General features: G+C 44.4%; 1 protein-coding gene across 1 annotated transcript in view; it reads right to left on the reverse strand.

Moving 5' to 3' along the window:
- SLCO2A1 (solute carrier organic anion transporter family member 2A1) overlaps nt 1-23,221 on the reverse strand; it is a 63,240-nt gene that overhangs the window by 14,750 nt on the left and 25,269 nt on the right. Inside the window, exons 3-5 of the mRNA XM_056849314.1 lie at nt 16,101-16,263; nt 10,840-11,055; nt 4,921-5,019 (exon numbers count right to left, since the gene is read on the reverse strand). Of these exons, the coding sequence (XP_056705292.1) occupies nt 4,921-5,019; nt 10,840-11,055; nt 16,101-16,263 (478 nt within the window). The remainder of the gene's footprint in view (nt 1-4,920; nt 5,020-10,839; nt 11,056-16,100; nt 16,264-23,221) is intronic.

Genomic DNA, 23,221 nt, shown 5'->3' on the forward strand with positions numbered 1-23,221 from the left:
TCTGGAGTTCAGTTATAATTCTGGGAGACCTGCAAGCCCCACCTGTAGGTAGGCAAACACAGGCCTGTCAGCAACCACTGAGTTACTTGATACCACCTGACTTGCACGAAACAACTAGGCCTGGCTGCTGGCTCCTGTTCAACAGCAGCCACCCTTTGAAAAACAGTGTGATATAGTGGTTACAGGTTCAGAGCAGGGTCTGCAAGACTCAGGATCGATTTCCCATCTTGCTGTGGAAGCTCACTGGGTGATTTTGGACCAGTCACATACTTTCAGTCTACCTCACAGGGCTGCTGTGAGGATAAAAAAGGAGGAGAAGAGAATAATGTATGCTTTGGTCCCCACTGTGAAGAAAAGTGGGGTAAAGAATAAAGTAAATAAATAATAAATATAACTGAAGATGGGAGGATAGATAAAAGGTAGGTTGGTGAATGACTGGCACCACAAAACTGGGTGCCTGTTTTCCTGAGTAGAGGCTGCCGAGGGGAGGGGAGAGGGAAAGCTTAAGACAAAGGGGCAGATAAAGGAAGGTTGGCTGTTGGATGGGAAGGAGATAGGGTTACCAGCTGCAGGTTAGGAAAAGGGAAGCGTCTATGGGGGCTTTCAGGAAAGGGAAAGAAGAAACAGTGGTGGAGGGGGAAATAACATGCCTCCCACAAATCCTTGTGGGTTCCCTCTTGTTACCAGTAATGACAATAAACCTTTTTACTGGGGAACTAGCTGGCATTCTAGAATGCCTTCAAAATACACGTGGAGAAAAAAAAGGTTTGCAAACACAAGAGAGAACTATTTTATGTCACTGAGCTGGTTCTACTAAGAAGCCAACTGAGGCTGTTGCCAGTTAGAGTAGACTGATAAGGTCCTAATACGGGGGTGGGGTGGGGCGAGGCAATTATGAAGCTGGCAGTAGCACTGGCCACGGACTCACTCCAAGCTTTGGTAGACCACTTGCTGGTGGCAGCTCACACCAGATTTAGGGTTGTTTATTTGAAAATAATTAAGTACAAACTTGCATCTTTGATTACTTTTTTAAATAGTTTTAAAATGAATAAACAAGCAATTTTTAAAAATGAGATGTGCAGGAAAACTTGGCGAGCATCTTGAAGCATCTATTGATGAAGCAAAGTCACCTAAGCCAGCCAGTTATCAGCTGTATGGCCGGGGGGTTGGGGTTGGGGAGGGAACTCCCTTAGTGCTGGGCCGGATTCAATGGAACCCTAGCTGCTGTGTAGCACAGTGTGTGTGTGTGTGTGTGTGTGTGTGTGTGATGTTGGTGGGGCTCTGTACCGCCCAGCACATTTCTGTGTAGGAAATAAATAAGGAGCAAAAAAAAAAAAGTTGTTATATTTGTTTTTTTCCAAAAAAGTTAATAAAATCCAAATTGAGATTCTAAGAACTGCCTCCCTCATTACAGGTACAGTTCAAGAGTTTCTAAAAGAAAAAAATGTGATTTTTCAGCATTCCTTGGGGGGAAAAATACAGACCTGTGTATTTATTGGCCCTCATTTCCATCACTTTGAATTGCCCTCGCTTCCTTTCAGTGACAAGTCTGATGGGCACAAACCCCCTGAGGTTGTGGACTTTGGGGGAGCAGCAACCTTACATCCTGCCTACAGTGCAACAAGCTGCGGGTGCCCTATGGGGCTTCTGTCACTCACAAAAAGCATCATTTTGGCTGTTTAAGCGACCACTGAGTAAACAAAATGATTGCAGAACTCTCATGAGAGGAAAGAGTATTGCAAGACTTTGGGAAGTTCTATAGGGCATGCATGACTCACTGCACTTTTTAAAGAGGGCTGTGGGAGGGGGCAAGGAGGATTAAGATTCTGGGCAGAGCCAGACACAGGGGCATCAGTAGGGGGAGGGGGCATGGCAATGAGTGCCCTCTGGTGGCTAAATGCATTGAGCTGGAACTGTGAGCAGAGTCATCAAACAAACATTGGGAGAGGCAGTCACAGTGGAAAGCTCACATCACGACTAAGAAATGGGCCTCAGGGAGGAAGCGATACATCCTACGAATTGTTTACCAGCATGGGGTAGTGGTTAAGAGCGGTGGTTTGGAGCGGTGGTTTGGAGCGGTGGACTCTGAACTGGAGAAGCGGGTTTGCTTCCCCACTACATGAGCGGCGGAGGCTAATCTGGTAAACCGGGTTGGTTTCCCCACTCCTACACATGAAGCCAGCTGGATGACCTTGGGCTAGTCACAGCTCTCTTAGAGCTCTCTCAGCCCCCCCCCCACCTCACAAGGTGTCTGTTGTGGGGACGGGAAGGGAAGCTGATTGTAAGCTGGTTTGATTTTTCCTAAAGTGGTAGAGAAAGTCGGCATGTAAAAACCAACCCCCCTTCTTCTTCACAATCAGAACCCACTCTCTTTCCCTTAGATTCCTGATGCTTTTTGAATCCAATTAACTAGTGATATGTGCAGGCAGGGTGGTTGGAAACATTAGCTGCTCTCTTCCTGAAAAGAATCTCCCACACCATTGTTCCCAGGCTGGGCAGAGGTTTGCTGGCTGAGAGTCAAGCACAATCTTTGCCACTGATGTTAGTGGAACAACAGTTTTAATGAGGCCGGCTTTTCAGTCCGCACTCCCCAGGGACTCTAGACAAGAGACAGAAAGTCATTCCACTTCTAGTGCGGACATCCTCCAGGCAGGAGGCCTTACTCAGAAGAGGTTTGCATTTCACTAGGGTTAGCATGGAAGGTGTCTCCCCTCATTGTTATGAGGGGGAAGGAATAAACAGCAGCCTCCAGCCTTTTGCTGCTTTGCCCAGACTTCCTGCCCTCCAGGATTAGGAAGCGTGCATGCAAAAAGAGCCCATGCCCTTCCAAAACAATGGCGCAGCTTCCCTGGACATGACTATGCCACTCCACATTGGATGACATCGTCAAGGGGCAACCACAGTTGCCTGTCAACACAGAGAAGGAACCCAAGGTTTTGCTTTCACCTAATCTCAGCACATTTAATTTTCAGTATCTCTCAGTTGTTAAACCTGTAAACCTACATGGCTCCAAAGAAACGCAGAACTCTTCAGCGTTGAAACAATCTAAAAAGAGAAGCCTCTGGCTGCTAGAATAAACAGTGCACCTCTGGACCTGTAACGGAGGGAACTGGCAGAATCAGTGATACGCTCTCAGCCCTTCCTTCTAAGCCCACTGACTTCAACAAACTCAGAAGGGTGTAACTGCTTAGGGCTGCACTATAAAACAATCTTCTAGGCTCAGTCTCTGGATCCAGTTATCTATAGAACAGAAGGCCATGAAATCTGTCTTGCTGCACTAACAACTACTGTGGAAAACTCACTATTTTTATGGATAGCTTATCTTATTTATTTCAATGTTTACATGGCTGCTTTCCCACTGGAAAACACCCTAGAGTGAATAGTTCCACCATCACACATGCTGGCTTTACAAGTTCAGGGTACTTATTAGCAAATGTGATTATGCAGTTTTGTTTTTTTTGAAAAGCAGATTCCCAGTCATTACTGGGGAGCCAGTGTGGTGTAGTGGTGGTTAAAAGCGGTGGTTTGGAGCAGTGGACTCTGATCTGGAGATCCGGGTTTGATTCCTCATTCCTCCACATGAGCAGCGGAGGCTAATCTGGTGAACTGGGTTGGTTCCCCCACTTCTCCACATGAAGCCAGCTGGGTGACCTTGGGCTAGTCACAGCTCTCTTAGAGCTCTCTCAGCCCCACCTACCTCACAGGGTGTCTGTTGTGGGGAGGGAAAGGTGATTGTAAGCCGGCTTGATTCTTCCTTAAGTGGTAGAGAAAGTCGACATGTAAAAACCAACTCTTATTATTATTATTGGGCACTGATTATCCACAACTGTACGTTGTGATCCCCATTCAAAATCATGGGCAATGGTACAGCTCTGAGTCACTGTTGCCCACTGCATGCCCAATTATCTTATTGCTCACTTAAATCACATTATGAAGCTCACAGCAATAATATTTGCTAACCTGCTACTGGCTTTATAGCACTCATCGGCTCAGTGAAGATGTGCTCCTTTTTTTGTTTCAGGTACAGGAAATCAGGGAAAACCACAGGTCATGTTTCCTATCTTCTTCCAGCTTAAGCGGCTTGACCATTGGAAGAAGGCTCCTGAGGGCTTATCTATATGTTACAATGGACACAACTCACAAACATCCCTTCCATCTGGCTATTTCTGCTTGCCAAAACAGTGTGGGAGGGAACTGTAAAGCTCATCCTCCCTCCTCATCCTCACAGTGCTTGAAGCAGCATCAAGCAGCATAGCTTATTGTAAAGGTGAGTCCCCCTATGCATGTATAGCTGGGAGTCATGTCAAGGGACCTCTGACATGACTCGTGTCCATTGTAACATATAGCCCTCACCCTGTAGGAAGGCTTCAAACTTTACTGGTAGGCTACATGCCATTATCTCTGACTGTAACAGTCTGGTTTGCCAGTCACTCAGCAAATACCAAGACTCTGTAACAGGAGCCAGTAGCCAGATAAGTCATTCTATGCATTCTGCCACAACTCTATCAATAAAAATACAGATGCAGATTCTGCATCGCTGTGGGTCAATTTCCAAGTGTCAGACGTATTACATGACTCAGAGTATCGGCTCATGAATGTATGAGACCTTAGGGTAGGGTTGCCCTCTTTGGGTTGGGAAATTCCTGGAGATTTGCGAGTAAAGCCTGGGAAGGACAGGATTTGGTAAGGGGAAGGATCTCAATGGAGTGTAATGCCACACAGTCCACCCTCCAAAGCATCCATTTGCTCCAAGGAAACTGATCTCTGTAGTCTGGAGATAAATTGTAATTCCAGGAGATCTCCAGGCACCACCTGGAAGTTGGCAACCACAGCTTAGAGCCTCCCTAAACTGTAAGGCCTGCATCCTAACTAGGTGGAAAGGCAACATAAAAATAGTTTAAATAAATAATAGATACTCACTCAGGTCAACTCTTCCAGCGTCCACATAGATCTGCAGTGCTGCTGAGCCAAGGAGATATCCAAATGCTGGCCCAAACACTGATATGGCAAATAAGATTGCTGAAAGTGAGAGAGATGGAACGAGTAAATGAATTAACGGATAATCAGGCATGTCAGTTAAGCTGCTTACCACCCAATACAGTCTTTCCGTGCAGAGCATGTTTTAGGACACAGGAGTGGTAAACAGACTTTAAAACAAAAAAGATAATATTCTCTCAGCACTACAATGCTGTACCACTTAAGGTAAAGGTAAAGGTCCCCTGTGCAAGCACCGGGTCATTCCTGACCCATGGGGTGACGTCACATCCCGGTGTTTTCTAGGCAGACTTTGTTTACGGGGTGGTTTGCCAGTGACTTCCCCAGTCATTTTCCCTTTACCCCCAGCAAGCTGGGTACTCATTTTACCGACCTCTGAAGGATGGAAGGCTGAGTCAACCTTGAGCCAGCTACCTGAAACCAACTTCTGTTGGTTTCTAACTCAGGCAGTGAGCAGAGCTTGGACTGAAGTACTGCAGCTTACCACTCTGCGCCACGGGGACCCTCACTTACCACTTACTTAGAACATAAGAAAAGCTATATTGGATCAGACCAAGGCCTATCAAGTCCAGCAGTCTATTCACACAGTGGCCAACCAGGTGCCTCTAGGAAGCCCACAAACAAGACTGCAGCAGCATCCTGCCTGTGTTTCACAGCACCTAATAGGCATACTCCTCTGATACTGGAGAGAATAGGTACACATCATGACTGGTACTCGTTTTGACTAGTAGCCATGGATAGTCCTAGCCTCCATGAACATGTCCATGCCCCTCTTAAAGCCTTCCAAGTTGGCAGCCATCACCATATCCTGGGGAGGGAGTTCCACAATTTAACTATGCTTATGAAAAGAGAGATTGCCATCTGAAAGGACGCCACCAATCTTCTTGAAATTTACCAGTTCTTAATTAACAATGTTCCATCCACCATTTGTCTCAAACTTATGAAAATGCTCAGCACATATATGTATAAGGACACACATTCTGGATTTGGCACAAATGCACACTGAAAACAGAATGCTTATTTGGGATGAACTATGCGCTTAGAAGACAGCCAGCATGGCGTAGTGGTTAAAATGTTGCCTAGGATCTGGGAAACCCAAGTTCAAATCCCTAGTCCGCCATGGAAACTTGCTGGGTGACCTTGGGCCAGTCACAATACTCTCAGCCTTGACCCTGGCAAGTATTTGGATGAGAGACCTCCAAGGAATACCAGGGGCGTGACACAGAGTCAGCCAATGGCAAACCAGCTCTGAACATCCCTTACCTTGAAAACCCTTCGGGGTCGCCATAAGTCAGCTGTGAATTGACAGCACACAAAAGAAGCGCTTGGAGGGACTGAAGGCTAGAAATGGAGGACTCCCAAAACACTTGGGATAACAGATGAAAATTGGCAGAATCACAGAGATGAATTGTCAAAGGGGAAATCCTGGACCTGTAGCATCTGGAAGCTTCAGAATTGTACCTTCTTACCCAAAGCCTTTAAGCATTTGCAGAAGCTACTGACAGAGAGTTCTTAAATGGGGTCTGGAAACGTGTGTGTGTGTAAACTGCCATCAAGTCGCAGCCAACTTATGGTGACCCCTTTTTTGGGTTTTCATGGCAAGAGACTAACAGAGGTGGTTTGCCAGTGCCTTCATCTGCACAGCAACCCTGGTATTTCTTGGTGGTCTCCCATCCAAGTACTAACCAGGGCTGACCCTGCTTAGCTTCTGAGATCTGATGAGATCAGGCTAGCCTGGGCCATCCAGGTCAGGATGGAAACATACTGGAAACATACTTGCTTGCAAAAAGACAAGCTCAGATTTCCTCAGTATCTTACAGGTGCTGCCACATTCTACAGACACCACAGTCTCACAGTACAGTTGAAGTCAATGACCTTAGAAGGGTGTCGCTCTATTTTGGATTGCACTGTTGTTAGTAATTATAGTCATACATATTTTTAGATCCTAATTTTATGAGTACTCTATCCTAACTGGGAACAAACAGTGACAGCAGCAATCCTGAACAAAGTTAAGCTACTTAAATTCATTGAAGGCATTCAAGAGATTGTTTTCAAAGGCGAAAAGGATTATTGCCAAGCAATACCTACAGAAGTGGGGCTAATAGGAAGAAGTAAAAAGATATAACACAGACTAAATCACTCTTAATCTTATGCACTTACATTAAATGTTTAATGTTCAGCATGAGATGCATTTATTTATTTATATATTTATACCCTACTTTTCTCCCCAGTGGGGACACAAAGTGGCTTATAACATCATTCTCCCTTCCCCCATTTTATTCTCACAACCATGATTCTGTGAGGTAGGAGTATACGACTGGTCCAGTGAGCCTCTGTGGCAGAATGGAGATTTGAACCTGGGTCTCCCAACTGCTTGTCTGATTCTCTAACAACTAAATCACAGTGGTTGCCACGTAGATGAAGATGCATGCCACAATATTTCTTGAGGACTATTTGGCTTTGTAGAGTATGGATTCCAAAATCCATAGATTTTTCAGCAGCTCAGACTGGGGATGCTGTATCATCTCTCAGCTCCACAAAAATTAGCAGCACTGACAACAGGTACTTCGTAAGCATCAACTCTGCCAACAAAATTGAACATTCTGGAAAATAAAGGCAACAGAGAGTCTGGAATTTTCAGCAATTAGCACAAAAGTGCTTTGTTCTTACTTATTTTGACTATGGCCACCCAGTCTTTTGTACCAAAAATATGGATTAAGTGTTCCCAGACCAAACTGTACTTGCTATAAAATGGCAGCATTATTTTTACACTGTGGTTGCAACAGAGTATTTTAGAAAATCACAGAACAAGACTGAGCATTTCAGGGAAAAGCACAGTAACTCAGAATGACAACCTGAGGTGTCCACAGGAAAGCTTGTGGAGCGAGAACTCCCACGTGGAATAAAACAGATTCATACTGGCCAAGAGGTTCCAGTCTCAGTTTCCACATTCCGCATCATTAAGAGTTTTGACATTCTGCCTTGCTACCCATAGCTGTTAATTCTATAGAAGTGAAGTAGGGTGAGGATAGTAAAAAGAGGGTCATGATCCAGTTGACTATCTATGCTTACTACTCAATTACCACATTGTTTCAGAGAATGGATGTAGTAATGGAGCATTCAACCTAGACAGCTCCTTGCCCCTTCCTGTGACTTGCAGAAATATTTTGTGCAAAATAAGGAAATTCACCTACATCTGCTTAGTCTACATAACAGAGCATAACTGATTTACTTTTCTATTTTAAGCTCAGTGTACAATCAGACCTGCCTGGGCCCCAATGACTAATATGCTAAAGTATTATTGCTTGTTATTCACTAGCATGCGCAAGCGCTGTAAAATTGAACCCTCTGGTCTCATTTTACCAATCTTTTACAGCCTGCTAATCATTAAATTTACTATGTTTACTACATTGGAAAGAAATGTTATCATGTAATTGGTTTCCTTTTCAATAACTATAGTTTGGAACAACGAACCCTCATTATCAAGATACACTGATAGCCACAATCCTTAATGCCTGCAAGTCTCTATGACCCTTTACCATATCCTGCTCTCAACTTATTTGAGCCACCTTTTGACAATTGCTTGGCATCTAACAAAAAGGCCAACATCAGTTGGAGAACACAAGAGTGGGGGAATAAACCCTCAACTGAACCACTTCGTTCAGGCATAAATATAGCACTTCCTGCCAGGATACTTCTTCCACTTTATTTTAGATTTTCTTATATTTCTGTTTTTGCGCTTTCATGTAGGGAATAGGGTTATAGTTTATTGCACTGTTTTGTTGTATGCGTTATATTGGGTTCTATTTTCTTACACTGTTTTCTGTATGTATCATCTTTTTTGTATTGCATCGATTTTGAATTTTTGTAACCTAGTTGCTGCATTGTTTATGGCATATCTTATACAGTGTTCTTTATCGCATTGTTCGTCCTAATTTTGTGGGCTCGTAGGAGGTCCAAAGGGCCGCAAGCCACAACCTGTGCCCCACCATCACCTGGGAAGGCCAGGGGCACCTGCAAGGCAGGGGAATGAGGCTCACTATGTCCACATCTTCAGCAGCCTGCTCTGGATTGGCGGACTGCATCAGCCCACGCCCAGAAGGCGACGTGGCTCAGCAGGCCTCCCTGGCTGAAGCCAGCCTTGCCAGGATGCAGGCGGGTGGAGCTGGAGGCCCCTATATGGCCTCCTGGGGGCAGGGACTGGGAGGACCTGAGAGGGGTTTCCTGGGTGCTCTCCCTATAAAGCTGGCAGGGAAGCCGAGGCCAAGGAGGAAACACAGGCTACCAGAGTCCTATACTCAGAAGGCACCCTGGCAACCACCGAGCGAGAGGATAGCTCTGACTCTCCCTCAGACTGGTCTGAGGCTGAGGAAGCTCTTCTGGTGTGGGTCAAGGAGGCTATGGAGGGCACCCTGGTGTCTGCAGAGAAGCCCGAGCTTCACAGATCTGATATAGGAAAGCTACTTAGACACCGAGGGATTCTTAAGTGCTCACCTATACCTGAATCAGGCCTGACCTGAGTCATCCAGAATCGTCTGCTTTCGGTGAGAAAGGCGGAGTATAAATATAGGGAGAAAACAAAAAGCAATTGGGATACTAATAGCCAACCTGAGGCTAAAGTCCATAGCAGAGTCATTTGGAATTGTGGTGGAGGAAACATTTTACAGCCTTAGCAACAAATGGAAACATTTTAGATCAGGAACTAGTAGTCTTATAATTTCCAGCTGCCAAATCCAAAAATTTCCACTTACTGAGCAGCCTCAGGCCACCTCCCTTTGCACAGTGGCAGCAGGACATCAGTCAGGCATTAGAGGCCCAAGGGACAGAATGCCAAGAGCTGGTTCTAACTCTGGGACACAGCTGTCACCTTTACCCCTGTGGAATCGGCATGGAATGCTAGCAGCACCTTGTGTTATATGATAAGGATGACTGGAAGAGGCTTGGGCTCCTTGTGCTGGTACAACACTGGGGAAAATCTCAGGCAATGGATTTTAAGACTGGACTTCACACACACACACACACACACACACACCCTCCCCAAAGCCTCCAATAGAGAGTCTACCTGTTAAATTCACAGCCTAGTAACCCATGGCAGAAAGAAGCTAAAAACGTCCTCTCCTCCTCCACCCATAAGAGGCACAAACTTTTCATTCAAACATGAATCAAACTCTGTCCTGACCTGTGAGCAAATCCAGTCACAATTTTAAAACTTGAAGCTGAACTGCTTGATAGTTTACAGAATCCTGTTTCAGTCCATGTTCTCCTCATGGTCCTCATATCTATGTCACAAGGCCTTTTATGATGCTCGGCTGAGCGGTCTTCAACAGAAGGGAGTTCCTTATGGCAATTCTTGCAATTACAGGAGTGCACCCCCTCAGCCACCTCTGTGACTCAAGTAATTACAATGAGAATAATTTTAGGGATTTTGAGGATACCCATGTTAGTCTTGCTGGGTGTTTGGTCCTTTCAATATTACAGTTTATATTACAGAGGACAGTGCTGTGTAGTGGTAGTAGTGTCTGGGTAAGAGTAGGGAGACATGGGTGCAAATCTATATAAAGCTCCCTGGGTGACTTTGGACCTAACTGACAACACCGAATTGATGTGGAGTCAAAACTAACGAGAGAGGTCACGTGACTCGAGACCCGTGGAAGAAGCCAGGACGTTATCAATGGATGGGACTGTCAGATTTGTGCCATTTAGTTAAACTTGCTGTACGTCAGAAATGGGAAGACTTTTGTGCAGTGAGGATCCTCCCCCAAAGCACACGTACAATAAGGTAATGTGAGCCCAAGCCGCAAACAGAAAGGCACTGTCTTACTTAGATTACAGGAAAGCACTTACCTATATACAATGCAGAGTTGTTTGGCTCTGCAAAATCATCCACATAGGAAATCCCAAAAGGCTGAATTGGGACAGTCCCAATTCCTGCCAACAGCTGGCCAACTACCATTATCCCCCACAAAGAGGTTTTTTCTGCCTGGGTATCCACGGTGAAGTTTGTGACTGGGCGTTCACTCTCTCTGAGGCAGATCTCAGTTGTAATGTTGCTGTTATTATCTGGAAGAAAACAAAGCAACAGTTCTGAAAAACAGAGTGCCAACTGATCACGAGCATAACTTTTCATCTCAAAATCTGTCTAAAAATATACAGCTGGGAAAACATCCCATACTACTGTTCTTTGCACATACATTATTCACCCGTGCTGGAAGTATAATGTAGATTTCTCATGATTCACTGTGGAAGCCCCTATACACAGTACGTAAACAGAGCCCAATATGTGAGGTCAGGCTCACTGGCATATCCAGTAAGGATCAGGTAGCAGGTGATGTGGGAGACTTCCATTTGAAACCCTGGAGAGCTGCTGTCCATCTGAATAGAGAATACGGACTTTGGTGGGCCAGTTGTCTCATCTATATAAGGGAGTATAAGTGAGCTTCATATGGGGAAAGTCAGATACCCTACTAGTGTTTTTATGCACCAGGCATTTGGTTTGTCAAATAAACAATAGTGAACATGGGGGCCCCAGAACCTTGTCCTGGATCCGAAGAAGTCCCTATGTATGCTTGAACTGAGTTGAGAGTTGACTTTTTCCTTTCAGTGGCTTTTGTAAAATCATCTTCTGGAGATCAGCAGTTTGTGGCATTAGTAGCTGCACTTACACATTCCAAAACCTCACTAATGAGGTTGACTTAAATGCTCTGAGCTAAATACATCCCTAATGAGCCCTCATTCCTGGAGACTTGCCAGAACCATAAACTTCCTCATTTTAATCAGCAGCTGTCATCGCCCTTTTCTTTCAAGGTATTACTGCAACACTGCTTTTAGGGCCATGTTCAGAAAGGGCTTTGAACCAAAATGCAGCAATGTGTTTGGAACCGAGTCTTCTGCAGCTGGATTGAAGGCGACAAGATCAAAAGCCAGCTGGATGATTATGGAAGGGTTCATAAGGACACTGCTGGGTTGGCCACGGCTCTCATGTGCTTTCACATTATCCATTAGCTTTTATGGTGAACAAGTTGTCCATGGAAGAAACAGTGAAGTCAATCCCAACCTATCAATCAAAGGACTTGCGGTTCCTTTTAGAGTGAACAAAACAATTCTTATTATTGCTGAGAATCCAGTACAAAAATTAAGCCACATGCGACTTCTCTTGCCATGCACATCAATGCTCTTCTTTCTTTGCACATTGTTATGTATTCATTTTCTCAACTGCTAACATTCCCGTCAACTCACAGCACTTAATGAGCAACTCTGTGGCCATGTGGTAGGGTGTGATCAAATTTCAACATGGCAGAAGGAAAAATGCTGACCGAATAATTTAGGGGTTTGTGTTGATATAACAGAGCTTCCCACAAACCATGGCACAGAATCACAAACAGTCATATACATGTTCATTAAGAAACCATTATTACATGAGGTTCGAATGTTATTTCCAAAAAACAGGGGCTCTCCTAACCATCTCGGGGGGTTTTCCTTATAAATTCAATTACCATGGGGGTTATTTTAGAGATGTATTTCATGCCAAAATATGTTTTTGTTAAGTGAAAATGGTTTGGGATTAATGAGATAAAAATACCAAATAAATTAACTTTGCCCTAAAATATATTAAGTGATCCCTTCTGAGAGTTTCTTCCTCCTTACAAAGAAATGATAAGCAAATTTGGGAGAAACATTCGGGGGAAAATACTTTGTGTGATGGGGTTGTGGGGCTGGAGGGCTGGCCTCGGTCATGGCACTGGAAACCCTGTGAGGGTTAAGCCAGTGGGACAGCCTTGGCTTGGCATGAAGGGCACAACACGGGCTGCAGCTGAATGTTAGGATCAGCTGCAGCCCTTAGGATGGTGAGGGAGAGGCTGGAGTAGGATCAAAGAACCACTCCCCTCATTTCCTGGATGATGATGTCTGCTGGGGGAAAACTTAAAGGAGGTTGTGGTAAGAAACTGGGGGGGGGGGGCAGAACCACGCAAGTCAGTGAAGAGAATCAGGGTGTGGCACAATGTCCCTATGGGAGACTGAAGTAGGGAATAAAGTTTGTTGGGAGCTTGCATTAGCATCCTCAGCTGTTCCTGGAGAACAGAGCCCCCCCCCCCCCCGCCAGCTTGCTTTGCACCCCTCTGCTCCCCCTTCCTGTTCTGGGGCAGAACCCCCTCCCACACACACATTTTGGAATTACCTACTACAGGGCACACAGCTGGCATCAAATATACTTTTAGTTAAGGCCTGGTTTAGACAGGCAGCTGAGTGAGGGGGAAGAAATGGCTGGGCCACTTCAGACTGCAGGGGAGGGAGTATATTGTTCAAACTCCCCCTACATTAATAATTCCCTGTAAAAGGTAACCCAGCACTGCATTAGACTAGTCTAGACTCTCCCTGATGTAATCACATTTGTACATTGAGGAGTAGGGAAATGTAGCTCTTCCCACCTACAGTCTGAAGCGGCACACAGCTCATTCTATTGCTTCAGAATTCTTCCACCCCATTCTGCCGCATATGTAGACCAGACCTAAATCTGTCCCGAGATCAAAATCTGGACATATGAACACAGAAAGGTTAAAGGGGACTCCAAAAACAAGAGACAAAACCTAATCACAAGTGTGTGTCGTGAGCAAACTGATATAAATGAAAAATGGAGCAACTGATGAGAAGGCTTTTGTTTTTATAAAGAACTTCAATGCATTTCCTTCAGAGAACTTGTCATTCATTCTTATACGTTATTTATTTAATTCATTTGTACCCAACCATTCTCCCCAATAGGGACCCAAAACCGCTGACGTCATTCTCCTTGCCTCCATTTTATCCTCACAGCAAACCTGTGGGGTAGCTTAGGCTGAGAAAGTGTGACTGGCCCAAGGTCACTAAGGTTGCCAGGTCCCTCTTCGCCACCGGTGGGAGGTTTTTGTGGTGGAGCTTGAGGAGGGTGGGGTTTGGGGAGGGGAGGGGCTTCAATGCCATAGAGTCCAATTGCCAAAGCGGCCATTTTCTCTCGGGGAACTGATCACTATCACCTGGAGGTGGGCAACACTAAAGGTCACCCAGCGAGCTTCTATGGCACGAGTGGGGATTGAAACCTTGGTCTCCCCGATACTAGTCTGGCACTCTTAGCCACTACACTACACTGGCTCTCTATTAATTAGAAATTATCTCCAAAGCCATCCTGTCTGAATTTTTCTAAGAATTTATCACAGGGAACACACCTGTAAAAGTGCCCATCAGGAAGGTATCTAAATCTCAAAACTGAGAAAATTCATCCTGCCTAAAGAAACAGGATTAAGATCCAGTGATGCACAAGGACTAATGATCTTGGCACCTTTTTCTTCCTCCATGCAGTCATCACCAACCCTGGGAATGCTGATTGCTGGGGTTGCAGGACTTACACACAGTAATAGCCACTTACATTGGTGGGCTGCAATTTGCTCCCTCTTCCATCAGCACAACCTTGCTGACAGTAGAGGCAGGTGCAGTGATTTCACTCCCTTCATACCCTCACTGCAGCCCATCAACTGACATGGGTGTTACTCCATGGGGGTTCCACAATCCTGGAAATCAATTTTCCCAGGGCCAGAAATGGCTACCGGGGGAAGGGAAAGCGGGGAACACCTGTGGGAAGTAACTTCCACTGAAAGACTGCTGGGTCCAACCCAGAGACACAGGCCACAGACACAGGCCTTCATTGTTAAAATGTGCACTTTACTTAGGTAGTTATCTAATGTTTCCATTTACTAATTATATCTTCCTCTAAACTTCAGCAGACCTAGACGGACCCTGTTAGCTTTAGTGCCCGAATTATCATTTGGACAAAGGTCATTTCCCTTGCACATCCTTCAACAAACAGCCCATTACAGGCTACAGTGTTCGCATCTAATGGGTGTGACTTTGGACCACTTCCCACGAAAAAACACGTATGAAAATCCACAGCAAAGCTCTATGAACTGGACACTGAACTATGGCTGACTCTCGCTTACAAGAACATGCCTGCAAAATCCACAGGGACTTTCAACTTCAACATGACATTTTCCATATGCTTTCTCTTCACAGGCATACTTCCAGTGTGGTTGCATACAGAAACACAGTACTGCAAAATTAGCTGATTATATGCAAAGATTTTTTGGTGTACCTAGCAGTCTTACTGCAGGAGATGCCTTAGTGTTCCTGGGCCTTCTGATGCCTCTATTCCCTTCCTTTTTAATGGCAAGTGGGAACAATACTTTTCAGTTTACTTCCTGCATGCAGGTGTCCAGATGCATTTCAGATGAATGTGACAGAAGAACTAAGAGTTATTACATGTTCATTTCCTATGATTAGAAGGTACTGAAGGAAGCTATATGTACCTGCCAACCATCTTGGAGCAGTTTCCCCTTTTCACACTATGCTCTTTGAGAAGAACATAGCGACTGACATGCTGAATTTCTCAGCATACCTCTGGCACCACCTCAAGTAACATCAGCTGGTGCCATGAGAAGCAACACTTCCTCCAGCCAGCCTATGAGATTGTTTGTGGGTATAGGTGACATGCTGCTTAATATAAAATGAAAGGAGCAAACCTTTGGAGGCAAGGCTGATTACAAGAAGAGTAGCGCACCTGTCCTTTTTTGTGTTACTGAACTTAGGAAGCAGGGGAAAATGTATGTTTTACAAAGGGGCTACCTTTACCTCTCCATTGCAAACAACCCTTGCTCATTTTTGGTGGGTTGTCTGTTGACATGGGCACTTTGAACAAAGCAATTCAATACAGAACAGCGTCCATTGATACGAGACATGAACCAAAACATGCATTGCCTCAGGTGGCTCTGGCACTAATCCAGTTTGGCACACCCACAACAGGCAAGTCATTGCACAGAGACTGTAGCATGCCTCAGGGGATCTTGGAAGAAAGGACGGCTGAAAGCCAAGTAGTTACACATTCAATTACATTTTTTAAGCTTATTTACCAGGGAGACATCATACCTACCTCACAAAATACTGTGAAAGCCAATCTGTGAAGTCTGCCCAGTGTTTGTGTTTTAGGACAGACCCCCCAAGGACAGGAGGCAGCATGATTTCACAAAGCCCCTGACTTTCTGCACAAGGGCTACGGAAGGGAAGATCTTTGGGAAAATACGTACCGATGAATGTTGCTGAATATTTGTACGGGGGTAAGAGGAAATGTGGAAGAGTCAGAAGGAAGGTTCCTACGCTCATCAGCAGGCCTCCAAAGCCTATTACCCTAGGCCGGTGAACTCGATTCCCAAAGTAGCTGACAAAGATGATGAGGACGATATTGCCAATCTGTGAAAAATGGAGAGCACAGCTGAGAAGGTGGAAACAACCCTGAGACAGGAGAAAGAGCAGTGACTGCATCTGCACCTCTACTTTTAACTTCCTAGTTTTAGTCATTTTCAGCTTATGTATGCCATGGTTGGTGCCATATATATGTATGTGTGTGTGTGTGTGTGTGCGTGCCTGCGCACGTGCGCACACGCACTTTAAGTAGGAAGAACTGTGGTAGGTTCAAGACATTTCCCAAGAGTGAAGTTGCTGCTGAGCCACACATGTGAAATTGACACAGCTGCAAAACTTGTAACTCCTTCTTTGCTGAATGAGGCCATTTTCTACACAGGCCCTCAGTCCCTAGTTCAATGCTCTTGGTAGGCATTCCCCCCCCCCCCACTTTCCCCCCTCCTCCAGCATCATGCGGCATTCGTGCACCTCTGGGGTTTTCCATGGCTCTTATCCAACCTTCCCCAAACCTGCTTTGCTTCAAAGTTTTTGGGAAGATCATAGTAAAGCCTGTATGACTACTGTGAGGGTGGGGATATTTGGATTTTCCAGTCCACATGGCAGCCATTTCCTTCCCATCACCATTGTTTTTTTTTTTTTTTTGTAAAAAAAAATTAGCACCAGAACATTGGTATATCAATATACCGTAATAACAATAAGTGTAGCAGGTTCTCTGAGTTCTCAGCTTTCTTTTTCTTTTTAAAGTCTCCAGCCCCTACCCTTACAGAGATATAAAGAAAAAAAACATGTCTTTGAAAGGGAAGGAACTAGAGACTTATTTTTTTTAATTAAAAAGCTGAGAATTCAGAGAACTTGCTACACCCACTGTTACAATGGTATATCGATATAGCAATAATCTGGTACCATTTTTTTTTAAATTGCAAGAGCCCTGGTGGACCAGGGAAGGGGTGGTGGTGGCCACTTCTGGGATACTGGGGCAGGGAAACCTGACATGTGGAAGCCCTGTTGTTGCTGTGCTTTAATCTGCAGTCACACCAGTCACACCTGCAGGAAACCACTTCCGACTGACAAGACTTGGGATAGCCACAGCAGTAGCAAAAACCAAGAGAAGAGACTGTTTCACTCACGTTGATGAGTACACCATCCTTAAACGAGACAGCTAGGGTTGCCAACCTCCAGGTAGCAGCAGGAGATCTCCTGCTATTACAACTGATCTCCAGCCAATACAGATCAGTTCACCTGGAGAAAATGGCCGCTTTAGCAATTGGACTCTATGGCATTGAAGTCCCTCCCCTCCCCAAACTCTGCCCTCCTCAGGCTCTGCCCCAAAAACCTCCCGCCAGTGGCGAAGAGGGACCTGGCAACCCTAGAGACAGCACTGCAGAGCTGAGGAATGTTAGCTTGGTCCTACATAGGATCCCAATCCTTTTGCTTTATCTCCTTGTTCTATATACTTAGGCCTCTTCAGCATACAGCAGTGTAAACAATTAAGGATGATGAAAACAACGTGAATAGCTTGCAGGGCACTGTGTGCAAAGGGAGAGGGAACTCAAATATAGGCCTGCCTTCTGTGCTAAACCAATAAAACCCCAGCATCCCTCTCCACCCATGAGTTGTTGAAGAAAATGAAATCCCAGCACATAACAGAAGGGCTAAAACGTAAGCATGGCAGCAGGCAGGAAGAGAGAACAAGAGATTAGTAGGATGCTAAGGGAGGCCAGATGCTTGCAAAAACTATGGGCTGGTCTACACATGCTTGTGCGTCTCCAGATCACTCAGCATTTGGTGATTTGCAGCCAAGCGCTTCAACAAATCCGCTGAAAAGGATAATGTCTAAGATGATTTGAAAATTCTATCAGCAATCTTTTTAATGCCTGATCTGATATTTGTTATGTGAAGGCTCAATTTACAAGTTCAAGTCACTGCCTGATGTTGCTATGATCGAGTCAGCCCTCCCCTAGGTGAAACTTATTAATTTAACACGCACTGTAGGTGAGAAAAGACTCCAAGCATGAGATTCAAGAGGTTCTGATTCACCCATCATAGCTGAGGAATATGACACCAACAAGATCACAGCCAGTAAAATGATGCCCAGACCAAAAATCTGGCATAGTAAAATTATATTCCACATATTCCCCTGACCGCATTAGGAAAGACGAATGTTCTTTTACTTTCTAATTTTAGTAAAATGCACTGAAGAATTCATTAACAAAGGGCTAAATCAATATACACTAAAGGGAGATGAGAGATAAGACAATCAGAGACAGCTGACAAAAGCTGGAAGATTATCAAAGTGTGACACATTCCTTTTTACAATAGACCCTCCCCCACTAGGGTTGCCAGCTCCGGGTTGGGAAATACCTGGAGATTTTTGGGATGAAGCTTGAGGAGGGCTGGGAGGGACTTCAGTGCCATAGAGTCCAATGGCCAAAGTGGCCATTTTCTCCAGGTGAACTGATCTCTGTCAGCTGAAGATCAATTGTAATAGCAGGAGATCTCTAGCTAGTACCTAAAGGCTGGAGAACAAAATACAGCACGTAGGCTCACTCATAATCTTAACTGGAAACCTCAATCATATACTCATTCATATCCTTAATGAAACACATTTTACTAGATATACATAATTTCAGGCATTAACAGCATGCCTGCATTTCATAACCCATGACAAAAATAAAAACAAATGAACATGACCAAAAAATTCTATACCATCAAGAAATGGTTTCTATCAGAACTAAATGTGTTTGTTTCATTAAGGATATGTATGAGTATATGATTGAGGTTTCCAGTTAAAATTATAAGTGAGCCTATGTGCTGTATTTTGTTCTCCAGCATTACCTGGGTGTGTCAGCATAGGAGGGAGAGGGGGAGATTTGGGCTGGGTCTGCAGGGTATGTGTGAATGGAGCCCAGCATTCATGCAAACACACAGTGGGTTTTGCTTAAACTACATAAATGAAATAGGGTTGCCAGGTCCCCCCTCTCCACCGGCAGGAGGTTTTTAGGGTGGAGCCTGAGGAAAGTAGGGTTTGGGGAGGGACTTCAATGCCATAGAGTCCAATTGCCAAAACGGCCATTTTCTCCAGGTGAACTGATCTCTATCGGCTGGAGATCAGTTGACTTAGCGGGAGATCTCCTGCTACTACCTAGAGGTTTATAACAAGGAAGTACCAGGCATTAACCAATATAACAATTGCCAAACAATTTATAAGACCAATTCAAAGAATGCAAGGCAATATGTGCAATACAAGCAATGCAGAGCAATACAAGCAATGCAGAAATAATCCTTATAGGAAACAATAATGGAAATCAGAAAAATCACAATGTTAATGTTGTAATAATACAATACTTCTTGCGTCCAAGAGAATAAAGACACTGTAAATATAAAAAGTCTCTTCATGGATACAGACAAACCAGGAAACTCTTCATGAATCTAAAAGCCAGGAAAAATGGGATTCTGGTATTAGTCCCCATTTCGCATCATGCTTCTTCAATTTCTGGCAATTTTTCAATAGTGAGATTCACATTCCTAAGAACATGTGTTCCAGGAATTAGGTGTGTACCCTATGTAACAAAGTGTAGCTAGTGGATGGCGATAGGCTCAGTTTCGCAAACATGCTTATTGTCCATAATAAAAGCAATGTTTTCTTAAAGTGCTAATATGGAGAAATGAAATATTAAAGTTTGGCCTAATTGATTGCTTTGCCATCAAGCCTGAAACTGTTAGGGTTGTTTTCAAAGGCCACTTTCAGAAACAAATAATGGCCCCAAAGAATATGGTTTGCCAATAACTCAGCTTTCATTTCTGCCAAATACACTTTGGGGGGGGGGGATGAAAGCCAATTCAGGATGCTGATTTAAATCAAGTGAGGTTCTGAGCCTACATGTCAATACATTCACAAATCTACTGAACCATAACATTAATAGTCAGCATTGTGCAAGAATACAAACATGAGATTTGAATCCTATTTCTCCCTGGTGTCAGTTAAAAGCCTGGATTTTAGACTCTGTTCAGTAGGAATTATGTGGATCTAGGGTTTTCTTGTATGAGTTAATTCCCTTCTTCATTGTCTCAAAACATCCATATATTGCATGGGATGCCATGGTTAAGCGTAATGTGTGGTTTTCATAAAAGTTACAATTACACTGGCTGGATCCAAAAACGTTGAGGCAAATTTAACATTTTGAGCCACACTAATTGTGCCCAAGTGTCCTTTCTTGTGTATGTAGCGTGGGCTCCCCTGCCTGGTTTTGTGGCTTTTGGAATTGCTCTAATAAATGAGAAAACATTACAATCCCAGAAAGAGTCAGGCAGGGGAGCCCTTATAAAAGTATGAAAAATGCCCTGAAGTACAAACAAAGGACTTAGGGAGGATGGCAAAGATATCTGCTTGTGGGCTGGAAGGGCTACTGCCACAGCAAAATGCACAGAAAAGGCCGCCACGCCACGCAGGTCACCCAAGTGCAAGCAAACATCTTGTTTGTATAAACAGTACTTAGGAAGTTCCTGTGTCCCCTGCTGTGAATATGAATGGAAGGGTATGGTTCAGGTTTTTGCTGGAGCATTTCAGGGCATGAGAGGGTGGCTTTTAAGTACAATTCTGACACATTCATATTTTCCCCAAGATTCAAAATCAGTAAGAAAAGTATGCACTAGGTATGGAACCAGTGCTATGCTAGACAATGCAAAAGCCACATCCTGATGGAAGGCAGATGTGGATGTTGACATATTAACAGCCCTTTTTCATGACTCTCCCAAACATGGCGACTGTTGCTTGTGCTGACAGCAGTCTGTTCGTACGGTGAAACCACAACGTTGATATGAAAGGCAATCAACATGAATGTGGTATTTGCATAAGCATGAAAGAAATCAGCACGCACAGCATTTTGCACAGACTGACATACTGCTTGTAGTAATAGACCCAGTACCATCAACACAAGCAGCAGCTTCTACATTTGCACGAATGATGAAAAATGAATTCTTGATCAGTCTTGCAAATAATGATTCAGAGGGTACTGTATTTTATAGCTCAACTGAAGTGGGGAGATAAATGCTGCCATCCCAAACAGGGTAGTATTATAATGTGATGGTAGATAGGGGAAAGACTGAGCTACCCAACCAGAAAGAAACTGCAGTTCAATTCAATTCAATTTATTAATACAGTCAATCAGACCAGTAAAAATTATACAGAGAAACAGCAGTTTGCTTTCCCTTGCTAGGGTGCTCTAATGGCAAGCGTATCTCCACTCAGCCATGACGCTCACCTACCTCAGGGAGCTGTGGTGGGGTTAAACCAAAGGAGGGAATAACCATATATGCAGCTTCGAGTTCTTTGGATTATGGGTAGGATAAAAATGCCATAGCTAGATCTGCTTGCCAGAGGGAAGTTGTTTATCCTCCAAAGCTGCTAAGTGTATGGCTGAGCTGGGGGAGAAGGTGAGGTGAGAGAGAAGGTTTGCAGTGTTGGGATTCTCTTCATACAAGGCTTATGAGGAAAAGATCCTTTAAAAACTAGGATCAAGTACCTAATACATGGGGTTTTATGATAATGTATGAATTAGACCCAGTTGAGAACTTTTGCTTATCATCATCCTTATAGACATACTGGAGACCTGGCAAAATCAGCAGCCTCAATCCAACATACCTTCTGTGCCAATGTGAGGCCTGTATCACAAAACACCCTAGTTGTGGAGCGAACATACCTCTATAGGCCAGGCTAGAGGAACTCATACAATGAATACTGGATGAATTAATATTGGCCATGACTAAAGCTTCTCTGCAGACATGTTACTTCATGCAGATGAACTGAGGCTCCATCTTCAGGGCACAAGAGGGGCTCAGATGTTACCTACCAACTGTACTTCTCTTCTAAGGATAACTACTTCGTAAACTGGAAGAAATAGGCTCATACACATATGCTATAATATGCCAGAAAAGATACAACATTTGTCCTCTTTTTACTTTCCAGCCCAGTTCCTACTATCCTGGCCTACTGAAAGAAGTATCCATACAAGTGCTCTTTAACAGTATGCAAATTACATAGGTAGCAGAGTAGCCTGCAGGAGCAACCTGGAACTCTGAGTAGGAAATTTGTTTGGCCCAGGAAGTATAACATTGGGGGACTGTATGGTTTAATTTCTGGATTCCCTTTTACCTGTAGACTAAATGAAGGGTGCTATAATTGATAGCACCTTGCACTGTTAAGTTTTCATCAGTGCAGGAGACAGGATATTATTCTAGAACCATAGGCTCTTCTTTCTCTAGGACATTCTTTGAAGAATGTGACAGACAGCAAACTTAAACAGATGGGTCATTGTACTAATGCTGTTACAGCCGCTCTTATGTTCCTAGTTAATGTGAGGGTTTGGCAAATCCTTTTCCTTGCAGAGCTATGCGAGACAACAGTGCTCACCCTGATGGCTAACTGCTGGTTCTGGTCTCCTTTTTGTTTGTGCCAGGACTTGAGCCACATGTTTACTTCAGCCCCATAAGATTTACATTTCTGCCAACGTGTGGCACATGTTCCAAAGCCATGCTCAAAGTACAGCCTGTGCACATGCAGCGGGGACGTTGCTAGTTCAACGCATCTCCTCCGTGTTCTCCCCCTGCAAGACTCCTAGAACTGGATGGCAGCTCTTGCCAGACTCCAGATGCTTTGCCAAATATCAACAAAAATCAAAACTGCAGCTGGTTCTGAGTCCTTAGGGTTTAAACCAAAAGCTGCTCAAACAAGGCCAAAATCTAATTGTAGCCCCAAGTAGCGCAAAACAATACTGCATGGGGTGGGGGGGTGAGGATCTCCCACAGGTGAGTGGGTATGCTTCATTTACAGCAGCTATGGCAGTGGGCGGACAAGATCCCAGATCCAGACCCGTTTATGTCTCACTGAACCCAAACCTGATTCGGGGACTGTAGGAAACAACGTGGGAGGGAAGGTGGCATGGTATAGCCTGATCTTGTCAGATCTCGGAAGCTAAGCAGGGTCGGTACTTCAAAGGGAGACCGCCAA

Source organism: Euleptes europaea, chromosome 5 (genome assembly GCF_029931775.1).
Source record: "Euleptes europaea isolate rEulEur1 chromosome 5, rEulEur1.hap1, whole genome shotgun sequence".
In the NCBI taxonomy this organism is placed as follows: Eukaryota; Metazoa; Chordata; class Lepidosauria; order Squamata; family Sphaerodactylidae; genus Euleptes; species Euleptes europaea.